The 16,850-nt window shown below is 45.3% G+C and overlaps 4 protein-coding genes and 1 pseudogene across 8 annotated transcripts; 2 read left to right on the top strand and 3 right to left on the bottom strand.

The window, feature by feature from the left end:
• Positions 1-122: 122 nt before the first annotated feature.
• LOC136342026 (uncharacterized) lies at positions 123-2,360 on the bottom strand (annotated as a pseudogene).
• On the top strand, positions 2,354-4,100 carry LOC136342091 (testis-expressed protein 9-like). The gene is made up of 5 exons (XM_066287576.1): positions 2,354-2,685; positions 2,843-2,981; positions 3,040-3,264; positions 3,315-3,623; positions 3,682-4,100. The coding sequence occupies exons 2-5, from the start codon at positions 2,880-2,882 to the stop codon at positions 3,892-3,894; spliced, it is 849 nt and encodes a 282-aa protein (XP_066143673.1). The 5' UTR covers positions 2,354-2,685; positions 2,843-2,879; the 3' UTR covers positions 3,895-4,100.
• Positions 4,101-4,105: 5 nt separating this feature from the next.
• LOC136342084 (piwi-like protein Siwi) lies at positions 4,106-9,170 on the bottom strand. 2 transcript variants are annotated; one of them, XM_066287564.1, is made up of 12 exons: positions 9,017-9,110; positions 8,400-8,580; positions 7,796-8,060; positions 7,616-7,688; positions 6,932-7,560; positions 6,691-6,874; positions 6,407-6,640; positions 6,171-6,338; positions 5,970-6,116; positions 5,513-5,831; positions 4,739-5,401; positions 4,106-4,682 (listed from the first exon to the last, which is right to left on the bottom strand). In XM_066287564.1, the coding sequence occupies exons 3-12, from the start codon at positions 8,048-8,050 to the stop codon at positions 4,640-4,642; spliced, it is 2,715 nt and encodes a 904-aa protein (XP_066143661.1). In that variant the 5' UTR covers positions 8,051-8,060; positions 8,400-8,580; positions 9,017-9,110; the 3' UTR covers positions 4,106-4,639. The 2 variants fall into 2 exon arrangements, with proteins under 2 accessions (XP_066143661.1, XP_066143660.1); XM_066287563.1 differs by lacking the exon at positions 8,400-8,580 and having other exon boundaries at positions 9,017-9,170.
• Positions 9,171-9,624: 454 nt separating this feature from the next.
• Positions 9,625-14,359, top strand: LOC136342087 (uncharacterized). 4 transcript variants are annotated; one of them, XM_066287570.1, is made up of 11 exons: positions 9,625-9,866; positions 11,340-11,513; positions 11,640-11,790; positions 11,988-12,143; positions 12,202-12,401; positions 12,460-12,540; positions 12,596-12,717; positions 13,062-13,575; positions 13,634-13,793; positions 13,848-14,033; positions 14,119-14,359. In XM_066287570.1, exons 2-11 carry the CDS (start codon positions 11,343-11,345, stop codon positions 14,220-14,222), a joined length of 1,845 nt encoding a protein of 614 aa, XP_066143667.1. In that variant the 5' UTR covers positions 9,625-9,866; positions 11,340-11,342; the 3' UTR covers positions 14,223-14,359. The 4 variants fall into 4 exon arrangements, with proteins under 4 accessions (XP_066143667.1, XP_066143664.1, XP_066143666.1 ...); XM_066287567.1 differs by having other exon boundaries at positions 9,626-9,866; positions 13,631-13,793; XM_066287569.1 differs by lacking the exon at positions 9,625-9,866 and adding an exon at positions 9,991-10,009 and having other exon boundaries at positions 13,631-13,793.
• Positions 14,265-16,842, bottom strand: LOC136342086 (liver carboxylesterase 1-like). Its single transcript, XM_066287566.1, has 8 exons — positions 16,474-16,842; positions 16,207-16,425; positions 15,908-16,157; positions 15,686-15,858; positions 15,403-15,625; positions 15,087-15,356; positions 14,877-15,029; positions 14,265-14,827 (listed from the first exon to the last, which is right to left on the bottom strand). Exons 1-8 carry the CDS (start codon positions 16,840-16,842, stop codon positions 14,349-14,351), a joined length of 2,136 nt encoding a protein of 711 aa, XP_066143663.1. The 3' UTR covers positions 14,265-14,348.
• Between the last annotated feature and the right edge of the window lie 8 nt (positions 16,843-16,850).

Here is a 16,850-nt window from a genome sequence, read left to right as displayed (position 1 = left end):
AACGCGGATACGAATCACCCAAGTAATGAAAAAGGGGGCACTTTTGGACAAAATTTCGGTATTATTTAATTAGATTTTAAGAAGTTACTGCTAAAATATCGGGTCTCGAAAATAGCACATATTCAGTCCTTAAACTTGAAGCAACAAGGCTCGTTATGCGCCAACGGCCCTTTCACAGCGGGATGATTGACATCTACCGCGGCCCTAACAGGCCACCCTGTCCCGATATGGCGGCTCTCAGTACAGTACGAAGCAGGGAGATACAAATCGTGCCAGGATTCGGCTTTGGACAGTGCGTCGGAAACGTATACCTCAGGTTTTTGTAAGTAAGGATGAAGCTCTGAACTCGGAGACTTGGAGAAGTTGTGGCGATACTCTGTGGACATTCCCCTGAAGGTTTGACTATTAAAGTTGTTTGGTGTGGCTAAACGAGGGTTATTTACATATGAGGAACTCTCTTACTGGCCGATGATAAAATCCTAGTGGGCATTTCAAGCTTAAAAGTCTTGGAATCGAAAATGGTTCTGTTATCTTTGACCTTGCCTGCAAGCTCCTCTTTTAAACCCTGAAATCATGCGTCAAATAAACTACTGAATATCGTCATTAACAAGTCACTTTGTGTTTCCCACTAAAGTTGTAGATGGTGATCAAATCCTCCTGGGCTTTAGCCAGCTGCTCCTTGGAGTTAGGCACAAAGCTGGCCTTAGTCTCGCTTAAATAAATGTCTAGCAGCTTATAGTAATTCCTGTCCGTCGGGTTTATGTCGCGCCGGATTGCTGAGAAAGCATCTGGAACCTTGAAAAATCTCCCTGAAGCCTCCCTTTTATGTGTAGCTGCATGTCAGGGATAGGACTCTTTCATCTCCGAAATCTGCGCGGTCCTCAAGGGTGGAGGATTTCTAAATACCTGCAAACTCACTCTCTCGATTTAAAACAGGTTAAGGTGCAGGTAGAATTACCCTCTCTTGCTCAGGTCGAATGTAGTTAATTTTCAGACAACCCTGGGCAAGTTCATTGTCCCGAGTACCCGCTTGTTGATGCTTTTCGTGGTAATTCCAAGTATAAGCACTAATGCACTCATTCTTCATTGTCATGTCCTGCTCAGGCTTGATCCACGCTTTCGCCTTCTTGTCAAGGAATGTTAGTTCGGAGTACAAAAGCCTTAATAGGGACTTACACGGTCTGAACGCAGCGAAATACTGGGCACGAAATGAGGGTTTTTGGATATTGAAGGGTTGCAGTTTATGCTATTTGAGACCAGCAAGGGGATACTGTCACCTATTTGGGATAAGGAGTCTTGGATGCACTGTGAAGGAGTCATTTCGGATGTGATTATTGATCAAACAGCTTTTGACAAGAATAGCATGTACTTGTAAATAAAACCATAAATTTATAGAAGAAAACTGTATTTTCAATCCAAAATCTCACACTCTTCCTTGACATATTCCAGAACCAAATTCTCACCATTCACTACCTTCCCATCCTTGAGTAGGCTACTCATACTCTCAGACAAATCACTGGAAACCACTCTCAGATTGTCCTGTTTAAACAGCCGCAATTTCAACCCCCCACTCTTATTGTTGTAGTTCTGCATCTTGCACTCTTCAGCCGCTGCATCAATCACTCTCCCTAAGCTCCACGACTCGGACACAAAAACTGGAACTACTGTTGAAGCTTCTTTTCGCACAGCTATGCTGAAGTACACCCGATTAGCTGTGGGAATAGATTTAAGTCCCGTGGCCTTATTTTTAAGTTTCATCAACTGCACTTTAAGCGCGGTTTCCCTGCTTTTAGCCTTTTTTTTGGCCTGAGTTAAAGTACTCTGCAGCTGCTCGTCCACCACTGCTTTAGCCTCTCTAAACTGCCTCAGAGGGCCTGCATATTTCTCTTTTTCCTGGCGAATTTCCTCCAAATGTTTCTTTGAACACTCGCCTACATGTCGATGTTTAATGCAGTAGTGTTTAAGGCACTTGGAACATGTCAGCGCAATCACACTGTGCTCCTCACAGCCTTCTTCGGAACAAACATAAACAGTATCGATTTTCTTTAGTTGGTTCTCAGATAAAAACCGAGATTTAGTGCAGTTTTGCACATGTGAATTTAAGTGGTGGTTGCAAAAAATATTGCCACAAAGCTCACATCGCAGGGGCAAGAAGTCGAGCTGTTGGCACTGATCTTGACAACATCTTTCTCCTATATTGGGCAGCTCCATTATTGGTGCTCGCTCAAAGCACTTAACATTATATCAGTCCACTTCTGCTCTTGCTCCTTCAGGGTCAAATGGACGTCACCAGAGTCCGCCTCAGGGTCAGTTAGTTCGAAGGAGGGTACTTTGATGTCGTCGTTGGGGAGCTGTTCTGCACGCCAGGCGTCGTCTATGAGGTCGATGAAATGGCCGTCAGTCTGAATTTCGCTGTCGCACATCTGAGGGTATAAAAATGGGGCGCCTGTAGGGCTCAAATTTTCTCGGTTTTTTAGAGCGCTCATGGATGGTGGAGAAGAAGGGATACTGTTTAGGGAAGTACTTACCGCAACTGGGATACTTTGGTATGGAAAAGCACTGAAAAGTGATTTAGCAAATTTTATTTATTTTTTTAAAATAATAACCTTCAAATAATGACAGCTGCTAACAAAGAAAAAAGACGAGGATGCACATATTTTTTTATTATATAAGATAAAAAAAGAGGTAAATACATTGTTCCAAAATGGCTGCCGAAACGTCACAAACGACGCAACATAACCTCACATAACTTAGTGAAAACCCCGCGTAAATACACTTTGAATCCGGAGCGCTGCGCAAAAATCGATCAAACTTTTCCGAATTAATTCATAATCTCCATTAGCGATTACTACAAACCAAAACCAGCCTGGAGCCCTAAAATGGAGTCAAATTTGCTCCTTAAAGAAAATGAATTCCGCAAAGAAAACGAGCAATTGGAGCTAAAAACACAACAAATAATGTGTAAAGTAAAAGACGTTATGGTAAGATAATTCAGGCTACGCAAAACTAAACAACACTTTGTGGCTTTTTAACCCCCAGAAAATCCAAGACAATTTAATCAAAGACTCGTTTAAAACCCTAGCCGAGTTAAGAGAAGCCCGGAAATTGAAACCTTTGCTCACCACAAGTGAGGACATCGAGGAATTTTTAAACAAAGACTCAGCTCAAGAGGAACGTTCTTTGGGAGTTGTTAAAGTTTACAAAGCAAAGATAAGGAGTCTAATAGCTGAGAAGGAAAGAGGGCAGATCGAGCTAAGGCAAAAGGTACTATAACAACAAATCAATTTCGCAAAAGTTTAACATCAGAGTTTCAGTCTGAGGAAATGAGGAAACAAGAGAAGGAAATCCAAACCTTGAAAGAGGAAAAGGAAAAGTGGTTTTTGATGTACACCTCGGGTAAAAACGCTACAGGAAAACTGGAGAGAGAGCTAACAAATCTGAACTCCAAATTACAATTCAAAGATGCGGAAATATCCTCCCTCAAAAAAGAAACTGACCACTTAAAAAAAGACCTAAAGACCACCTCTGCAAGCCTGAATAACGCAGAAGTGAGACTCGCCAGAGCCACCGAAGAGACTGATAAAATCAAAACTTCCCTTAAGCAGTGCAAAGAGGAGGAAAAGGTCCCTATATTCACTTACTTTTAGGCAAATCTCCTTATGTAACTGATACCTCTAACAGGAACTTCAAGAAAGTTATCGAAAGCAGCTAACTGGGCTCACTGCAGCAGTAAAAAAGCTGGAAAAACAAAAAATCGAGCTCCTAAATGGATTCAAAAAGCAGATGCAATTGGTGGACGCGCTGAAGCAGCAGAAGGTGCAGTTGGAAGCTTTGAAAATTGCCGAGATGCTGGAGGGCGAGTACTTGAAGATACTGGAGTGGAAGTTTGATTAACCCGTTTTTTACCATTGAGTTTGCGTAAAGTTTTTGGGGACCTTAAAAAATCCTAAGCGAAAGGGCCACAATTTCACTTTAAGCATCTGCGCACAAGAATTGTTTGACCGATGTTTTGTGTACGGCATTTGCCGGGAATTTTTTCTGTTTGATTTAGGTTGAATCTACTCACCGCATTGTGAATGCGCCTTAGACTAATCTGAAATTAAGACATTTTTAATGTTTTATTAGAACATCTAGAATGTAAAAATAACAAGTAATATACTCCCTTCATAAAATTTCCTTAATATCTAACGCGACACCGTAGGTACGGCGTCTGAAAACTAAAATAACTTTCATCAGGTCGGTGTCATCAACGGTCACCAATATTAGGAATTTCTAGCGCTCACGCACGTCTAGGAACACTGAATAGAAGGCAAATACTTACTACTTAAGTACCTGCTAAAAACGTTAAAATTAAATCATTACCCGCATAAAAAAAATTCTATCCACATAACAGTCATTAATGTCTAAAAAAGAATAACGAGGAAAATATCTAAATAATAGATAACTTACGTGCTAACAGAAACTTAAGATCTTGTCTTCGAAAACTAAAATGAAGCACCTGCGCCTAGAAGGTCGTACCTATCTAAGGCAAATGCCAACGAGATTCAACAAACTGTACGAGAGGGACTTAAAGCCCCCGCAAAAACTAAATGAACAATAAAAATAAATTGGCCTCCACCTGCAACACAAGAATGTTGTGTTACAGGTAATACAGGGTGTGATTGAGAGCTGGGTTCGCGGACCTGAAAAAAGAAAAAATACTATATCGACAAAATGACAGAGACGAGCAATTGTCTACCTGTGCAACGACTGCGCAGTCAGGAAAGCCAACTTGTGAGCATATTGGCAAGGGGCGGGGACACGTACCGTGCCCGACCAATTGAAGTACATGTGCGTCATTTTATAGGTGAATCGCTGCAGCCGATTGGCGTCAATGCCCAAAGAGTCTTCGATGACGTTGTAACTTGTGGGGGCTACTGTGCCTTGACGCACACATTGCGACACAATATAAAAATCATATCGCTCCGGCCACGTGATGACGTCATCCACGATGGTGCCCGGGGGCGGATTATAATCGTTCCGGTGACTGCCTTGAGATCGGAATATCTTCGTGTTAATCCTCTTGGAAACAATGATGAAGGCCATTTTCAAAGGAGTGTCCTTGTAATACTCGGCTTTCAGTTTCGTCTTGATCAACTCCACTTCGTGCTCTTTGACGTAGGGGATCTGGCCGTCTCCGACGCCGTCTCGATAAATGATGATGCGTTCAGGAATGAGACGATTCAGTTCTCTGGCGCGTTTGCAGGCCAATTGCATGAAGGCGGCGAAGTTGCTGCTTAGCTCTTCCTCGTTTTCATGCTCTACCGTCATGCTGTAATACTGCGTGCAGGTAGAGTTCATGGAGGCTACCATTCCCGCAAAACTTTTGCCTCTGTTGGCGGTGTCGCGACACACGTCGTAACTGAAATAATACGCACATATGTATATAGATAACCAGACAAAAGTAAAACAACTCAACCACAACTTTCACTTTATGACGTCTTAAATGAAAGAAAATCGCCTCAACACTCACCCGACAACCATGGTGTTTTTGGGAAGACTACTACCCCACGGGGCTCCGCCCATTTTACAGTTCATTTGAATCGCCACTTTGGTGGCCACTGACAGTCCCTTGGTGAGATTCTTGCTGACCACCACCTGACAGGGAATGGCTCGGTCCACGTAGCACTTCTTCTTAATCGCGTTATACCGATCGGCCGAGTTGTTTGGCAACACCGCCAATACCATGTTTGGATTCATTTTGCTGATCACTTGCTCCAGCTCGTGAAGATACGTCTGGGATCGGTCGTCTTGCATTACGAACACGCGGGGATTGATGTTCATCGACATTCCTTGGGGGCGAAAAGAAATACAGAGTAAAAATGTTCATCTACGTCGCGCTTTCAGACAAAACCGACTAGGAGCTAAATGAAACGCCGACGATTTTCTCTCAAATTTTTCGATAACCGAATTAACTACATTTAACTTACCTTTGGCGGCTTTGGACAACATTTGTCCGAATTCTTTGGCAGAACCGGCTAATCGGCTTGGTGATAAAATGGCCAGTTTATCAACGTGTACTGTATTAAACATGGGAACAGATCTAAGACTCCTGGTCCAATCTGCCTCTTCCCCTCCTAAAATCGATGTTTTAGTTAAAAATTCAACCACAAAAGGGCGGAAAGACGTACCCTGTACAGGTTGACTGTTACGTAGATATAACGTTTCTTGGGGAAGAACACGACCCGAGAATTCGATGAGGGTGTCGGCTAACTGCAGGTCCCATCTACGCACTTCCTCAATAGCTTCTGGGCAGCCGCGCAAGCGCTGTGCGAATTGCATCAATTTTGTCATGCGCTCTAGAATGAAGTTTTGTTTTTGTTAGTTTCAATATACTAAGGTATTTAACTGTTTTTTTTCAACTAACCTTTAGCAGCAATTCGTGTATGTTCTCCTAACGACTTCATCAATTGAAAATTTTCCCTTTGCCTATCGGAAAGTCCGGTCATAACGCACAATTCCGGCACCAAAACCACCAATTCTGGCATACCAGCCCTAAGTTCTCGGGGCTTGCTTTTCGACACCAACAAGGGCTGATCGTCGTGAACGATACGCACCTTGTAGCGCTCCTCAAAGTATTGTTTATAACTGATTGTACTACCTGTAAAAAGCAACATTAGATTCCGCAATTCGTACAACAAACAGTCTCACCATCGCGCTTGGTAAAAGTGGAGTTGGGGTTTTGATCAAAGTCGATGTCATCAATTCGATAGGTTTTATTGTTGTACTCAGTCAAGACTATACAACCAATTATCTTCTGCTGGAACTCAACTTTAGGATTACGGCTTTGGCTGCACTCCCCTATGACGTCATAGACCTTATCCAGTCGCAGCACCTAAAGAAAAAAATCCAAGTTTACTAAACATCGAGGCTTAAATCGGATGAAACTGACCTTAAACGACAGATCGACATTGAGCAAAATATGTTGCTCATGCTGCTTCATCGAGGTGACAAATCCAGGCCATAATTCCAATTTGTGGTTGCGCATCTCTACTTTCAACTTGGGATCGTAATAATTGCGCCCCAATAGCTGGAATTTCATGTAAGCGAAGCACTTGCGGATGATTATATTGAACAGCTGTAGATATGTATAATCCCCCTTGTTCACCTCCCCGACCATACGCATCTGTACCGTTACGTTCTCTCCAGATGTCTCGTCCAACACCACAAACTCGCAGGGATCCGGATGGATTCTATTCGGAGTAAACAATGCGGTACCGTCAAATAAGTAACCAGTGATTTTAAACTGTTTAATGCCAATTGCGACCAGGCGTTTGCGGGTCTTGGTATCGTCGATTTCTCTGTTAAAATCAACCCTGTATTGGTTGAGTCCCCACTGTTGGGCTGATAGGAGCTGGAAGTAATTGGCCCTAAGCTGTATGCTGACTCCGTCTGTGCCCTTTTTGGACACGACATGGGTGGGCCGAGTGTTGATAATTTCATTTCGGTTGGTGCGTCCCCGAACGCCACTGCTACCTCCTCCGCGCTTGTCTCCGTTGCCACCTTCAGCTCCTTGGGCCACTGAATTTATAAATAATCACAAACTCTGGAAAATGATAAGAGGGAACATAAGTACCCTGTTGACGCTCTCCAATGACCACTTTTTCCTCGCCAGCTCCCTTGCGAGAACCTCGGCCTGCTACCACCACCTTGAAAAGCAAAATGGGCAATGTCAGACCAGCTTTGGCCATATATTGTTAACCACTAGTCAAGATAAACTAATATAACATTATTGAAGTACAAAAAAGAATCTCACTTGACCAGCCTCAGAAGCTTGTTGCCTAGGCGTCCAGGTACTTGGTCCTGCCACCTGTTGGGGTGAGGGGCCCCTCCCCAAGCCACCTTTCCAGCTTCCAGATGTCTGAGCCTGAGCGGATCCGCTTGGTGGAGCTCCCGGCCGGCTTGCCCCCCATGCACCTTCAGACTGCCCCTTAGACCCACCTGGCCTCCCACCTGCTGGAGGGGGCGCTCCTGCTCGGGCACGTCCTCGCGACCGCCCCCGACCTTCCATGTTTTTAAGACTGAAAACAATAGAAGTCCTAACGAAAACTCTAGATACAGAGTCAAAACCAGTAGATACCCTGTCTACACTAGCAGTTGTCATTTGGCTTCAACAGGGGTTTTACTCATGCGTAAAATGAGTGAAGATCTTAGATAATTAGGATACTAAACACTTATCAATCCACAGTAAAAGATTCTTCAATATAAGAACAAAATTGGCAAAGAAAAACACTATGAACCACATGTTAAAAGTAATCACAGCACAATATTGGTAACTTATTCACATATAAAACTGAAGCAGGTTCCAGGAAAAGATTACTGCTTGTCACTTCAGCAAAAAAAGTTAAAAGTGCACCTACCTTAACTGGTTTCATACAAGGCTTATCAAAGACTTGGCAAATGCAGATTTATCAGTCTCAGTAAATGCAGATCCATCAAATTGAGAAATCTGAGCTTTGGGGTGTCGATTCAAGTCCACAGATATAAAGCGAAAAGGCACGACCCAGTAGAAAAAATTCGCAAGATTGCATTTCTAAGACCCTGAAGTAAAGATTTAAACGAGGTACATTCCAAACTTTGCTGGGGAAACACATGAGGCAGATTTTAGAGCTACTAAAGCAGTGGATATGTGTAGTTATTAAACGCACCAAAAATGACCAGTTTAAACGGTTTTGTAGCACAGCAAGCCCCAAATTCCCAATCAAAATCGTGTTTAAACAAGTCGCATTCCTTAGTAAGGTTATGACACCGTGAGGTTACAATACTCTGTGAAATAGAAAATGCTAAACTTTCCAACAACCGTGTGTCACATAGGCCCTTCTGATCTCTCGGAAATTGATGCAGGAAGAGCCCAACTTGCTCGAACAAGGGTGCTTTTCCCCGAGCCCTCTCCAACGCCATTAAGTGCAACAACAATAGCATGAACAACAAAAGCCACGAGTACAACGCCAATTCAACCACAAATAGCCATTCTTACCTGAATATATTCCACTAGGAAGAACCAAAAAGCAAAGGCCTAACAGGAGCTTCGAACTCAAATTAACGGAATCCGTACAAAAATGGCGAAAAAAAAAGAGAATCGCAAGGTTGACGCATGTGCCGCCTGTCAAGCCAATGAAAACTCGCGGAGCAAACACCGTTCGGGCGCCTGTTTTACCAGCCGAACAGTTTGAAATTTAGCGGGGAGAGGCGCCAACGAAGGTCACCATTACTGGGGCTTCCTTTTATTACATAAAAACCAGTTTTCTGGCCTAGATAGTCGTTTAAACGAGGACAGGAGGTTCAATTATCGAAAAGTGAAACTTGTTTGTTTACAATTTTAGTCGAGAAACGAGTTCGGAGGGCTGGAACTTGGACGCACCACCCCGTAAATGCGTATTACCCTCGGGGAAAATTCGCTGCTCCCGCAGGAACAGAGTTACCCACCGGAAACTGTGAGACCAACGGGGCACGGTCACACGCGGCACTCCCAACAATTTCCAAGATCCTCAGGAGCTTCCATCTTCCTGTTCGATTCGCCTCCAGCTTCGCCGCTCTCTGACTCCCCTTTATTTCACATTCACCGACATCTTCAAGTATTATCCTGTTTATGGCGAAGCGGACACGTTCAGTCATGAAGGCGGACGTCACATAGTGACTGCTGAGGAATACTAATCGTTGTTTGCGACGTGCTAATTATTAGCATCGAGATGATAACTATCATGCCTATGTAATTAACGTGCGGCTGAAGTTTGTCGATAAGGTGGTAGTGTGGCCGCGATGGTTCCAGAGAAGTATCACTATATCAGTTACCCGATCGTGGTGATGGACTAGTTAATTGCATCACAGTGAGTACTACCGCCAGTTAAAGCATTTTAATTAAAAGGCACCTTCTGTTTTCGGGCGGGTACACTCATTTTTAGCCAGTGCTGCTTCAGATAAGATAAGAATGGTTTATTATCTATATTCTGTCTAAGTCGTATACCTATAGGTAATTAAACTTGCCTCATCACAGGCGTATTTTCTCCTTGTTAAGGTTAGTGCCAGCATTAAATAATTTAACATTGGTGGCGACACACTGGAGCTCGTCTAAAAGAGGTAAATAACCCCCACAACCACCTCTCTTGCAGCGAAGAGCACTGTGTGCTTCCTATAGTGATATACATAGTATTAGGCGACAAGAAAACTAGTGACTCATGAACCAATAAAATAACGATGCACACGTTTCCAAAGTGTCACAAAACTCAGGAAACGTGGTAGGTACCCGGCGGGTACCTACCCCCCGACAGTTCCTCGGGCGAAGTTTTAGCCCCTTAATTCGGCTACAACTCGCGATTGAGTTCAAATAAATTGGTTGCATTAGTGGCACATGCGAGGCCCGAGGAATGTCTGCTTGACCTTAAAATTCTAAATTTTTAACTCGAATCCTCTCCGAGTAGGGAATTTTTTACTTACGCCGCTCTACCATAAAAAAATCAAGAACACAGTCAAAGGAAGTGAGCTAAACGCTAAGAGAGACGGAAACAGACAGACAGAGAGAGAGAGAGAGAGAGAGAAAGTCAGAGACAGAGTGAGAGAGATGAGGGGGGAGTAGAAAGGAACACCTAATAATTGGAGGGGTCACATACCACCACCCCAGTCTCGGGGGGTTGGGGGCACGCCAAGAAAGCAAACTCGAACGAGTGGCAAAGTCTTTTGGTCGGTGATTTTTCTCTTGGATAGGGGGGCGGTAATTAAAAATTTCGCCGAGGACGCTGGACTTGCTGAGGTCGGCCCTGCTCTGTTCGAATGAAGACTTCGTTAGCTTGAAGAACCGGACAGGTTTCGAGACATTTTCCATTAAATTTGTCCCGGCACCGCCGTTAGATTTATGAATACAATAAACCCATTTAAATTCCTTTTTTAATCGAACACCCGGTACGTTGGCAAATGCTCGAATCGGCATTTTCCATTTTTGACGAAGGTGGCTTTGGGCCAGCGTGATGACGCACCCCATTACCCCGTGAAACAATTGTGAATCGTACCAAACGCCCCTGCGCCAACCTGCAAATCACATTTGCTCGTATGCAGGCCAGTGGCGTAGACGGTTGAGTTTTTTGACAACGTTGCCCGAACGAACGGGCGCTTCGGCACAGTTAATGCAACAATTCGCTTTTTTCTTCTACATTATTTGGGGATAAGGGCTTCCGCACCAAAACAGGGATGGAACTATTCTCGGTTAAAACTAAGACCTTTAAAGGGGTTCACGGAGTGTGGCAATTGAAAACTCGAATTTCATCGTTTATCCTAGATTTTCCTCACATCCCTTTGCCTCCTCACAGATCATGATGCCAGTGCCAGCACTAGTGACGAGGGGGATCATGGAACAACGCGAGGAGCGCAATAACCGGGACCTGGTGATCGACAGTGTCCTCACCGCTCAACCCGAGTTGGGCCCCAGTGTGCCTGAAGGCGGCTACGGCTGGGTTGTTGTGGGAATCTCTCAGTTTTTCCAAGTGAGTGTACATTGCGACAGTGAGGACAGCTTACGTTGGACGGCTGAGAAGTGCGTCGGTCTTCCTATGAAAGCTCGCAATGTCCGCTCCGGAACGCTTAATTGAAATTTTCATCATGTCTTTCAGTTGCTAATTCCGAGCCTTTTGGTCAGTTTCGGCATTTTTCTATCCTTCTCCCGCATGAAAATCAGTACAATGGAGAACCAGGACCCCAAATTATGGGACCACAAAATGCTCTACGTGCCCCTGTTTTTTACCGCCAGTTGGACGTTTTTCGGTAAGTTATGCGGCAGGACTCGATGGGCCGAAATGATTGAAAAAAAATTAAGAAATTTTTGATTACCAGACGTTTTTTGTTGCTCACGTACGTCAATGGATTTAACATACTTTGCTCCCTAAAATATTTCACTGACTTTGACGCGCACATCTGCGACAATCAGGGGCGTACTAAGCCCGGAAACTATCCCTTCTCAGATCCCAGCAGTCGCCAGTTGATCACCTACAGCACCTGGCCGAAGCTCTTCGCAGTGGCGGGTGTTTGCCTCACATGCGCAGGCCTCCTCTTCCTGTGGATGGGCATGACAGGTCAAAACACCACCTGGCTCTTTGTCCTGTCGGGAATCATCACCGGTAAGCCCCACTCCAAAAAAACAAGCCCCCTTTCATCCCCCGTGTTGAACTAAAAAAGGCGTCGGGGGCTCCATCCAGATGTCCCAGTGCGAGATCTTATTAGCGCAATACTTTCGCCTCAAACTGCCCTTGGTGACGCACATAGGGCACGCCTGCGCGGCTTTGGGCTTCATTATAGCTCCCATGATATTGGGAGCGCATCTGTTGGTCGATAGTGAAACGCACGTCTTGCTATGGTACCAAGCCTTGATTCTACAGGTAAGTCAAGTTTTTTTTTTGGTGGCCTTAAGGGCCGTTTCATCCCTTTATTTCTTAGGGGCTCGTTTTGAATTTGTTTCTGCGCAAGCCCATTTATATGAAGTCCAAAGGGCGCGCCAACAGATACAACCACGTGACTGTAAGACGCTTCGGTTGCCGGTAAAGGTTATTTGCTGAGTGTCCTGTAATTTTAGAGCTCCCCGGACGACGAGGAGGACATTTTTTCGAAAAACTCAAGGGAGCTGCAGATTAAAGTGCAGAGGAGCAGTGGCAGTGAATTTGAGACGCACGAGCTGCCTCAGTCGAGCCAGGCCAGGTACATACAGGGTGAACCAGAAACAATGGTAGAAATGCGGAATAGTAGACGAAATAATGAAGTGGTTGAGCTAAATATGCCTTACAACGGACCTTTTCTGTTACCTCCGATAACTTTGATATTTTTCCGAGTTCTGTTACGCTGAGTCTTATCAAGTGACTTTTTCTACTAGAACACTCGGTATATTAGCACAAGTAGGGGCGGAGCCGCGGTTAAAACTTACCGAAACCTGATCTGAAAACTCGAAATTCGTAAGAACATTAAAGTTATCGACGTCGACAATAAACATTTTAGCGATTTTTCCACCTCACCACGCTAAAACTCTACAACATTTATTTCGGCAGTGGCTCAAAAACCCCCGAGGAACCCCTTCCGAAAGACTGGGTCACCTTCGACGAGGACGAAGAAGAGGACGGCGTAGAGGAGACCACCAAATACGAGAGGGTGCCGCAATGGAACGAATCCTCCTCCGCCAATCAGCCTCGGAAATGGGAAACCTTCGAGGATGGACCTCAGAGAAACAGCAAAAATCTGCACCTGGAAATGTCGTTCGGGGATGCCTTGGAAAGGCCCACCACGCAAGCCATTAGCGGGGTCCCCATTCCCCTATTTAGCGACACTCCCGTGAACAACAACACCTCGTACAGCTACGACGCCCTAGAGGAGGCTCCTGAGGCGCTTAACGCCTCTGTGTTCATGCCTGCAACTCCCCTGGGAGTCCCCACTACCAGGTTCGCGATGACGGACGTTAAGCAATTATTACGCACGCCCACGTTCTACAAATCTCTACTGACGATCATCACCATCAAATGGTCGCTTTTCGTGTTTTTCTCCCTGTTTCCCAGTTTCCTACTGCAGGTCAGTTAGGTATTACCGATAATCAGTGAGTTATATAGTTAGCGCCCTCTGCCAGGAGGAGACAGAGATGCCGCTGCGACACATGTCAAATATAATAGGCATCATCTCCGTAACGTCGCTGCTCTTCACGGGATTTTCCTACTGGATGAACGTGGAGAAAAAATGGCGGGCCAAAATGGTGTGGTTCCTCAGCTGGTTCGGTGCTCTGGGATATTTCAGTACGCTCTCTGCAATCACCTAAAGAACCAAAACGGTCAAACGTTGTTTTACAGTGATTTCAGATTATTTCAACGAGGAATTGTTACTCTTCGGGGCGGTGCAAATAGTGATGAGCATTTCAGCCCTACAACATGTCGGGACTCCTCTGCTGGGGCTCACCGTAAGGGGCGAACCTACCAAAGAGTACACGCTGATCAGTATGATCACCGGTGTAACGCTTTTATTTTTCGTTGTCATCGGTAATTTAATTCGAGTAAAATGGCCGTCGTGGGCATCGAATGCCCACGACGGCCATAGCAGTAAGTCTAGCTCATTTTTTGACAGACGTCAGCTTTAAGTACATTTTCCGAATGATGGCGCTACTCAACTTCCTCACCGGAAGCCTTTGGTTGGCCAACTACCTGTACAAAAGGATGAGGATAAGGTGAACGTGTGATATCGCCTCGGTTCTGCCAAATAAAACTACAGGACATAGTTAGCATCCCCAGATAGTATTATTACCGCTATTTATACATAATAGGCCAATTTTGTATTATCGATGAATAAAGAAAAACCTATCCAAGAATCCCCATAAGGGTATTTTTAGACTGGCCCAAACCCCCTAGACGATTCTCTCCAACTAACGCTCCAAGTTTAGAAGGATTTACAACCTTAGAGGTATCTAGAATCTTAGAGGGATCTAGGGTCTTCTGAGACAACCCTAGCGCCCCCAGAAACTGGCAGTACCCGCTCTTTAACCTCTCGCCGATGTTAGTCCAGAGTGCAATCTCGCAGAACTTGAATTTACTAGAAACGACCGGTTCGGGCTTGATCTGGACGAAGTGGTTCTCGCCCTCGTTAAAAGAAGGCACTTTTTCGTTATTTACGCTGATTTGTCCGTAACGTACAAAATCGGCGATCATCGTGACGAAGACGTTTCGCACTTTAAGGTCGTCTTCAGTGGGTTCAGTGACGGGGATGGGGTTGCCTTCGATGTCCTGGGGATCGAACAGGTAGGCGAGTTCGTCTCCGTGGCCCACGAGGTCGCTAGAATCTAACCGGACGAATGTGAGGAATGGCCCTTCGACGCTGACGAAACTGACCTGTAGAGGAGGAATTTCCAATCAAGGGCAATCCTTGCAGGAAACTACTGCCTTTGTGCATGTTTCCCGCATGCTCGAATCTGTAAAGAAAAGTAGGTGCCCCCTTCCAGAACTGCGCAGTAAGGAACGCCGGCACGTTGAACAAGGCATCAGCTGTAAATACCTTCAAATTATTCAAAAGAAAAAAGAAAAATTTTTGAAATTTCTCGCCAGTAACGTCGGCGATTTTATCCAAATTCTCGGTCGAATCTCCCTTTTTCTCAGTCCTCAGATAATTGTCGAAATTTAGGTTTAACCCCGACAAGATGCTCCCTCCATTGGAAACGAAACCCTCAGTGATATTCCCCAATTGCCCGATTCCGCCCAATTTTCCACTCAATCTGTGGATCACTGGACTCTCGTGAAGGGTCTGCACCAGGACTTTAGCGAGAAAATTCGGCACTGAAGATAGTAGACGGAGAATTTCGGGCTTGAAATGGCCTAGGAAGGGTTAAAAATCCATCCAGACATAAACCAACTTCCCCACCTTTGACTGCCCTCTTGGTCTCGTCCTTTGTTACCCCAGTCAGCACCGGTATTTTTGCGTTTTCTTGCTGATAGAGAGATTCCACAGGGCCCAGTTCAATTAGCCCCGGCAGGGACCTTTTATCATTGAGCCCCTCGGCTACGGGGGCTGTGGCAAGCCGCCCGTTCAGTCCCGAAATGAAGCCTTGATTCTGCAGATGTTGGAACTCGATATGCGAGTCCCCCTTCAGGATTTTAAGCGTGTCTTACTGTTGCTGTAGCGGGAAATCTGGATTTATTAGTACCTTGATGATAGACTCTGCCGGTACTCTTTGAAGGCACTTGACCATTGTTACAGGGTTGGCGGTGGGGCACCCATTTTGATCGGCTATTTGGCTGGCGGTGTTCAGAGGAGTGTTGTCGATTGCCCAGCGAGAGACTGCAGTTCCTGACATCGCCACAACGGCGTTGGGGACCCCTTGAAGGCTCTTAATTAAACTTGTGCTACCAACGAAGCTTTTGCGAACCTTTAGCGATTTTAGTGAGAGACAGAAGCAAAGCACTGCTCGCCCCAGTGTCATGCCCCATCACGACGATTCTATGGGGGTTTCCCCCGAAAAAACCGATATAATTTCTAACCCATTGTACCGCCAAGGCCATGTCCCATAAAGCAGCGTTTCCAGGCAGGTTTTTATCCCCCAAACTTAAAAACCCAAGGGATCCTAATCGGTACTGGATGGTGACTACAACTAGGCGTTGCCCCACTAGGTGCCTCACCTGCGCGAACCCGAAAACAATGAGATAAAATGCGCAATGACAACATTACCCCAAACTGCGAAGCAGACCCGTAACGAAAGCCCCCACCGTGGATCCAAATCACCACAGGCAGGCCTTCAGTCCCGGTGGGCAAATCTGGGGTGAATATATTCAATGCCAAGCAGTCCTCACTGCCTATCACATAGTTCCTATTGGGGACTGGCTGGATGCACGGGGAGGAGAATATTGAAGCTTTAACGTCGCCCTCCAAGAATTTTTCCCTGGGGCGCTGACAAATCCATTACAAAACTCCGATTTTGCCATTTAAAACACTTACTAGAAATCTATCGGGCCCCACTGGAGGATGGGCATATTTAATCCCCTTGAAAACATAATGAGGATACTCGCGAATACCCTGCACTCGAGCGAAACGTCCATTGAAGCGCACATACACCACGGGGTCGTCGAAAGGGGGGTAATTGGCGGTTTCACCCCCTACAATTCTTCTCACTCTATGGTGCTCGGTGCTGTTCGGGTATGAAAAGCACTGGGACGCCGCTATTAATGGGACAAATAAAAGTCTAGGAAAGATCATATTTCTACCACTTTTGCTGCCGAAACGAGGATTCGTTTTGTTGAGAACTGGGAAGATAGGGGAGTTGCAGGAAACGAATGTGATAATGACCACGGGCGGGCACCCACTCATACGTCTCT

The sequence above is a fragment of the Euwallacea fornicatus genome, chromosome 11 (assembly GCF_040115645.1).
Source record: "Euwallacea fornicatus isolate EFF26 chromosome 11, ASM4011564v1, whole genome shotgun sequence".
NCBI lineage: Eukaryota > Metazoa > Arthropoda > Insecta > Coleoptera > Curculionidae > Euwallacea > Euwallacea fornicatus.
The sequence above is the reverse complement of the archived record's forward strand: the minus strand, read 5'-3'. Positions and strand labels throughout refer to the sequence as shown.

Excerpts from the sequence above, each read along its gene's own strand:
- LOC136342091 (XM_066287576.1), top strand. The coding sequence starts at position 2,880 with ATGGAGTCAAATTTGCTCCTTAAAGAAAATGAATTCCGCAAAGAAAAC. Across the intron at positions 3,265-3,314 it reads AGATCGAGCTAAGGCAAAAG|TCTGAGGAAATGAGGAAACA; the intron begins GTACTATAACAA and ends TCAGAGTTTCAG. Across the intron at positions 3,624-3,681 it reads AGTGCAAAGAGGAGGAAAAG|GAACTTCAAGAAAGTTATCG; the intron begins GTCCCTATATTC and ends TACCTCTAACAG.
- LOC136342084 (XM_066287563.1), bottom strand. The coding sequence starts at position 8,050 with ATGGAAGGTCGGGGGCGGTCGCGAGGACGTGCCCGAGCAGGAGCGCCC. Across the intron at positions 5,402-5,512 it reads AAAAACACCATGGTTGTCGG|TTACGACGTGTGTCGCGACA; the intron begins GTGAGTGTTGAG and ends GTATTATTTCAG. Across the intron at positions 4,683-4,738 it reads ACTGCGCAGTCGTTGCACAG|GTCCGCGAACCCAGCTCTCA; the intron begins GTAGACAATTGC and ends TTCTTTTTTCAG.
- LOC136342087 (XM_066287567.1), top strand. The coding sequence starts at position 11,343 with ATGATGCCAGTGCCAGCACTAGTGACGAGGGGGATCATGGAACAACGC. Across the intron at positions 11,514-11,639 it reads GAATCTCTCAGTTTTTCCAA|TTGCTAATTCCGAGCCTTTT; the intron begins GTGAGTGTACAT and ends CATGTCTTTCAG. Across the intron at positions 12,541-12,595 it reads ACAGATACAACCACGTGACT|AGCTCCCCGGACGACGAGGA; the intron begins GTAAGACGCTTC and ends CTGTAATTTTAG.
- LOC136342086 (XM_066287566.1), bottom strand. The coding sequence starts at position 16,842 with ATGAGTGGGTGCCCGCCCGTGGTCATTATCACATTCGTTTCCTGCAAC. Across the intron at positions 15,357-15,402 it reads GACCAAGAGGGCAGTCAAAG|GCCATTTCAAGCCCGAAATT; the intron begins GTGGGGAAGTTG and ends AACCCTTCCTAG. Across the intron at positions 15,030-15,086 it reads TAAAATCGCCGACGTTACTG|CTGATGCCTTGTTCAACGTG; the intron begins GCGAGAAATTTC and ends AGGTATTTACAG.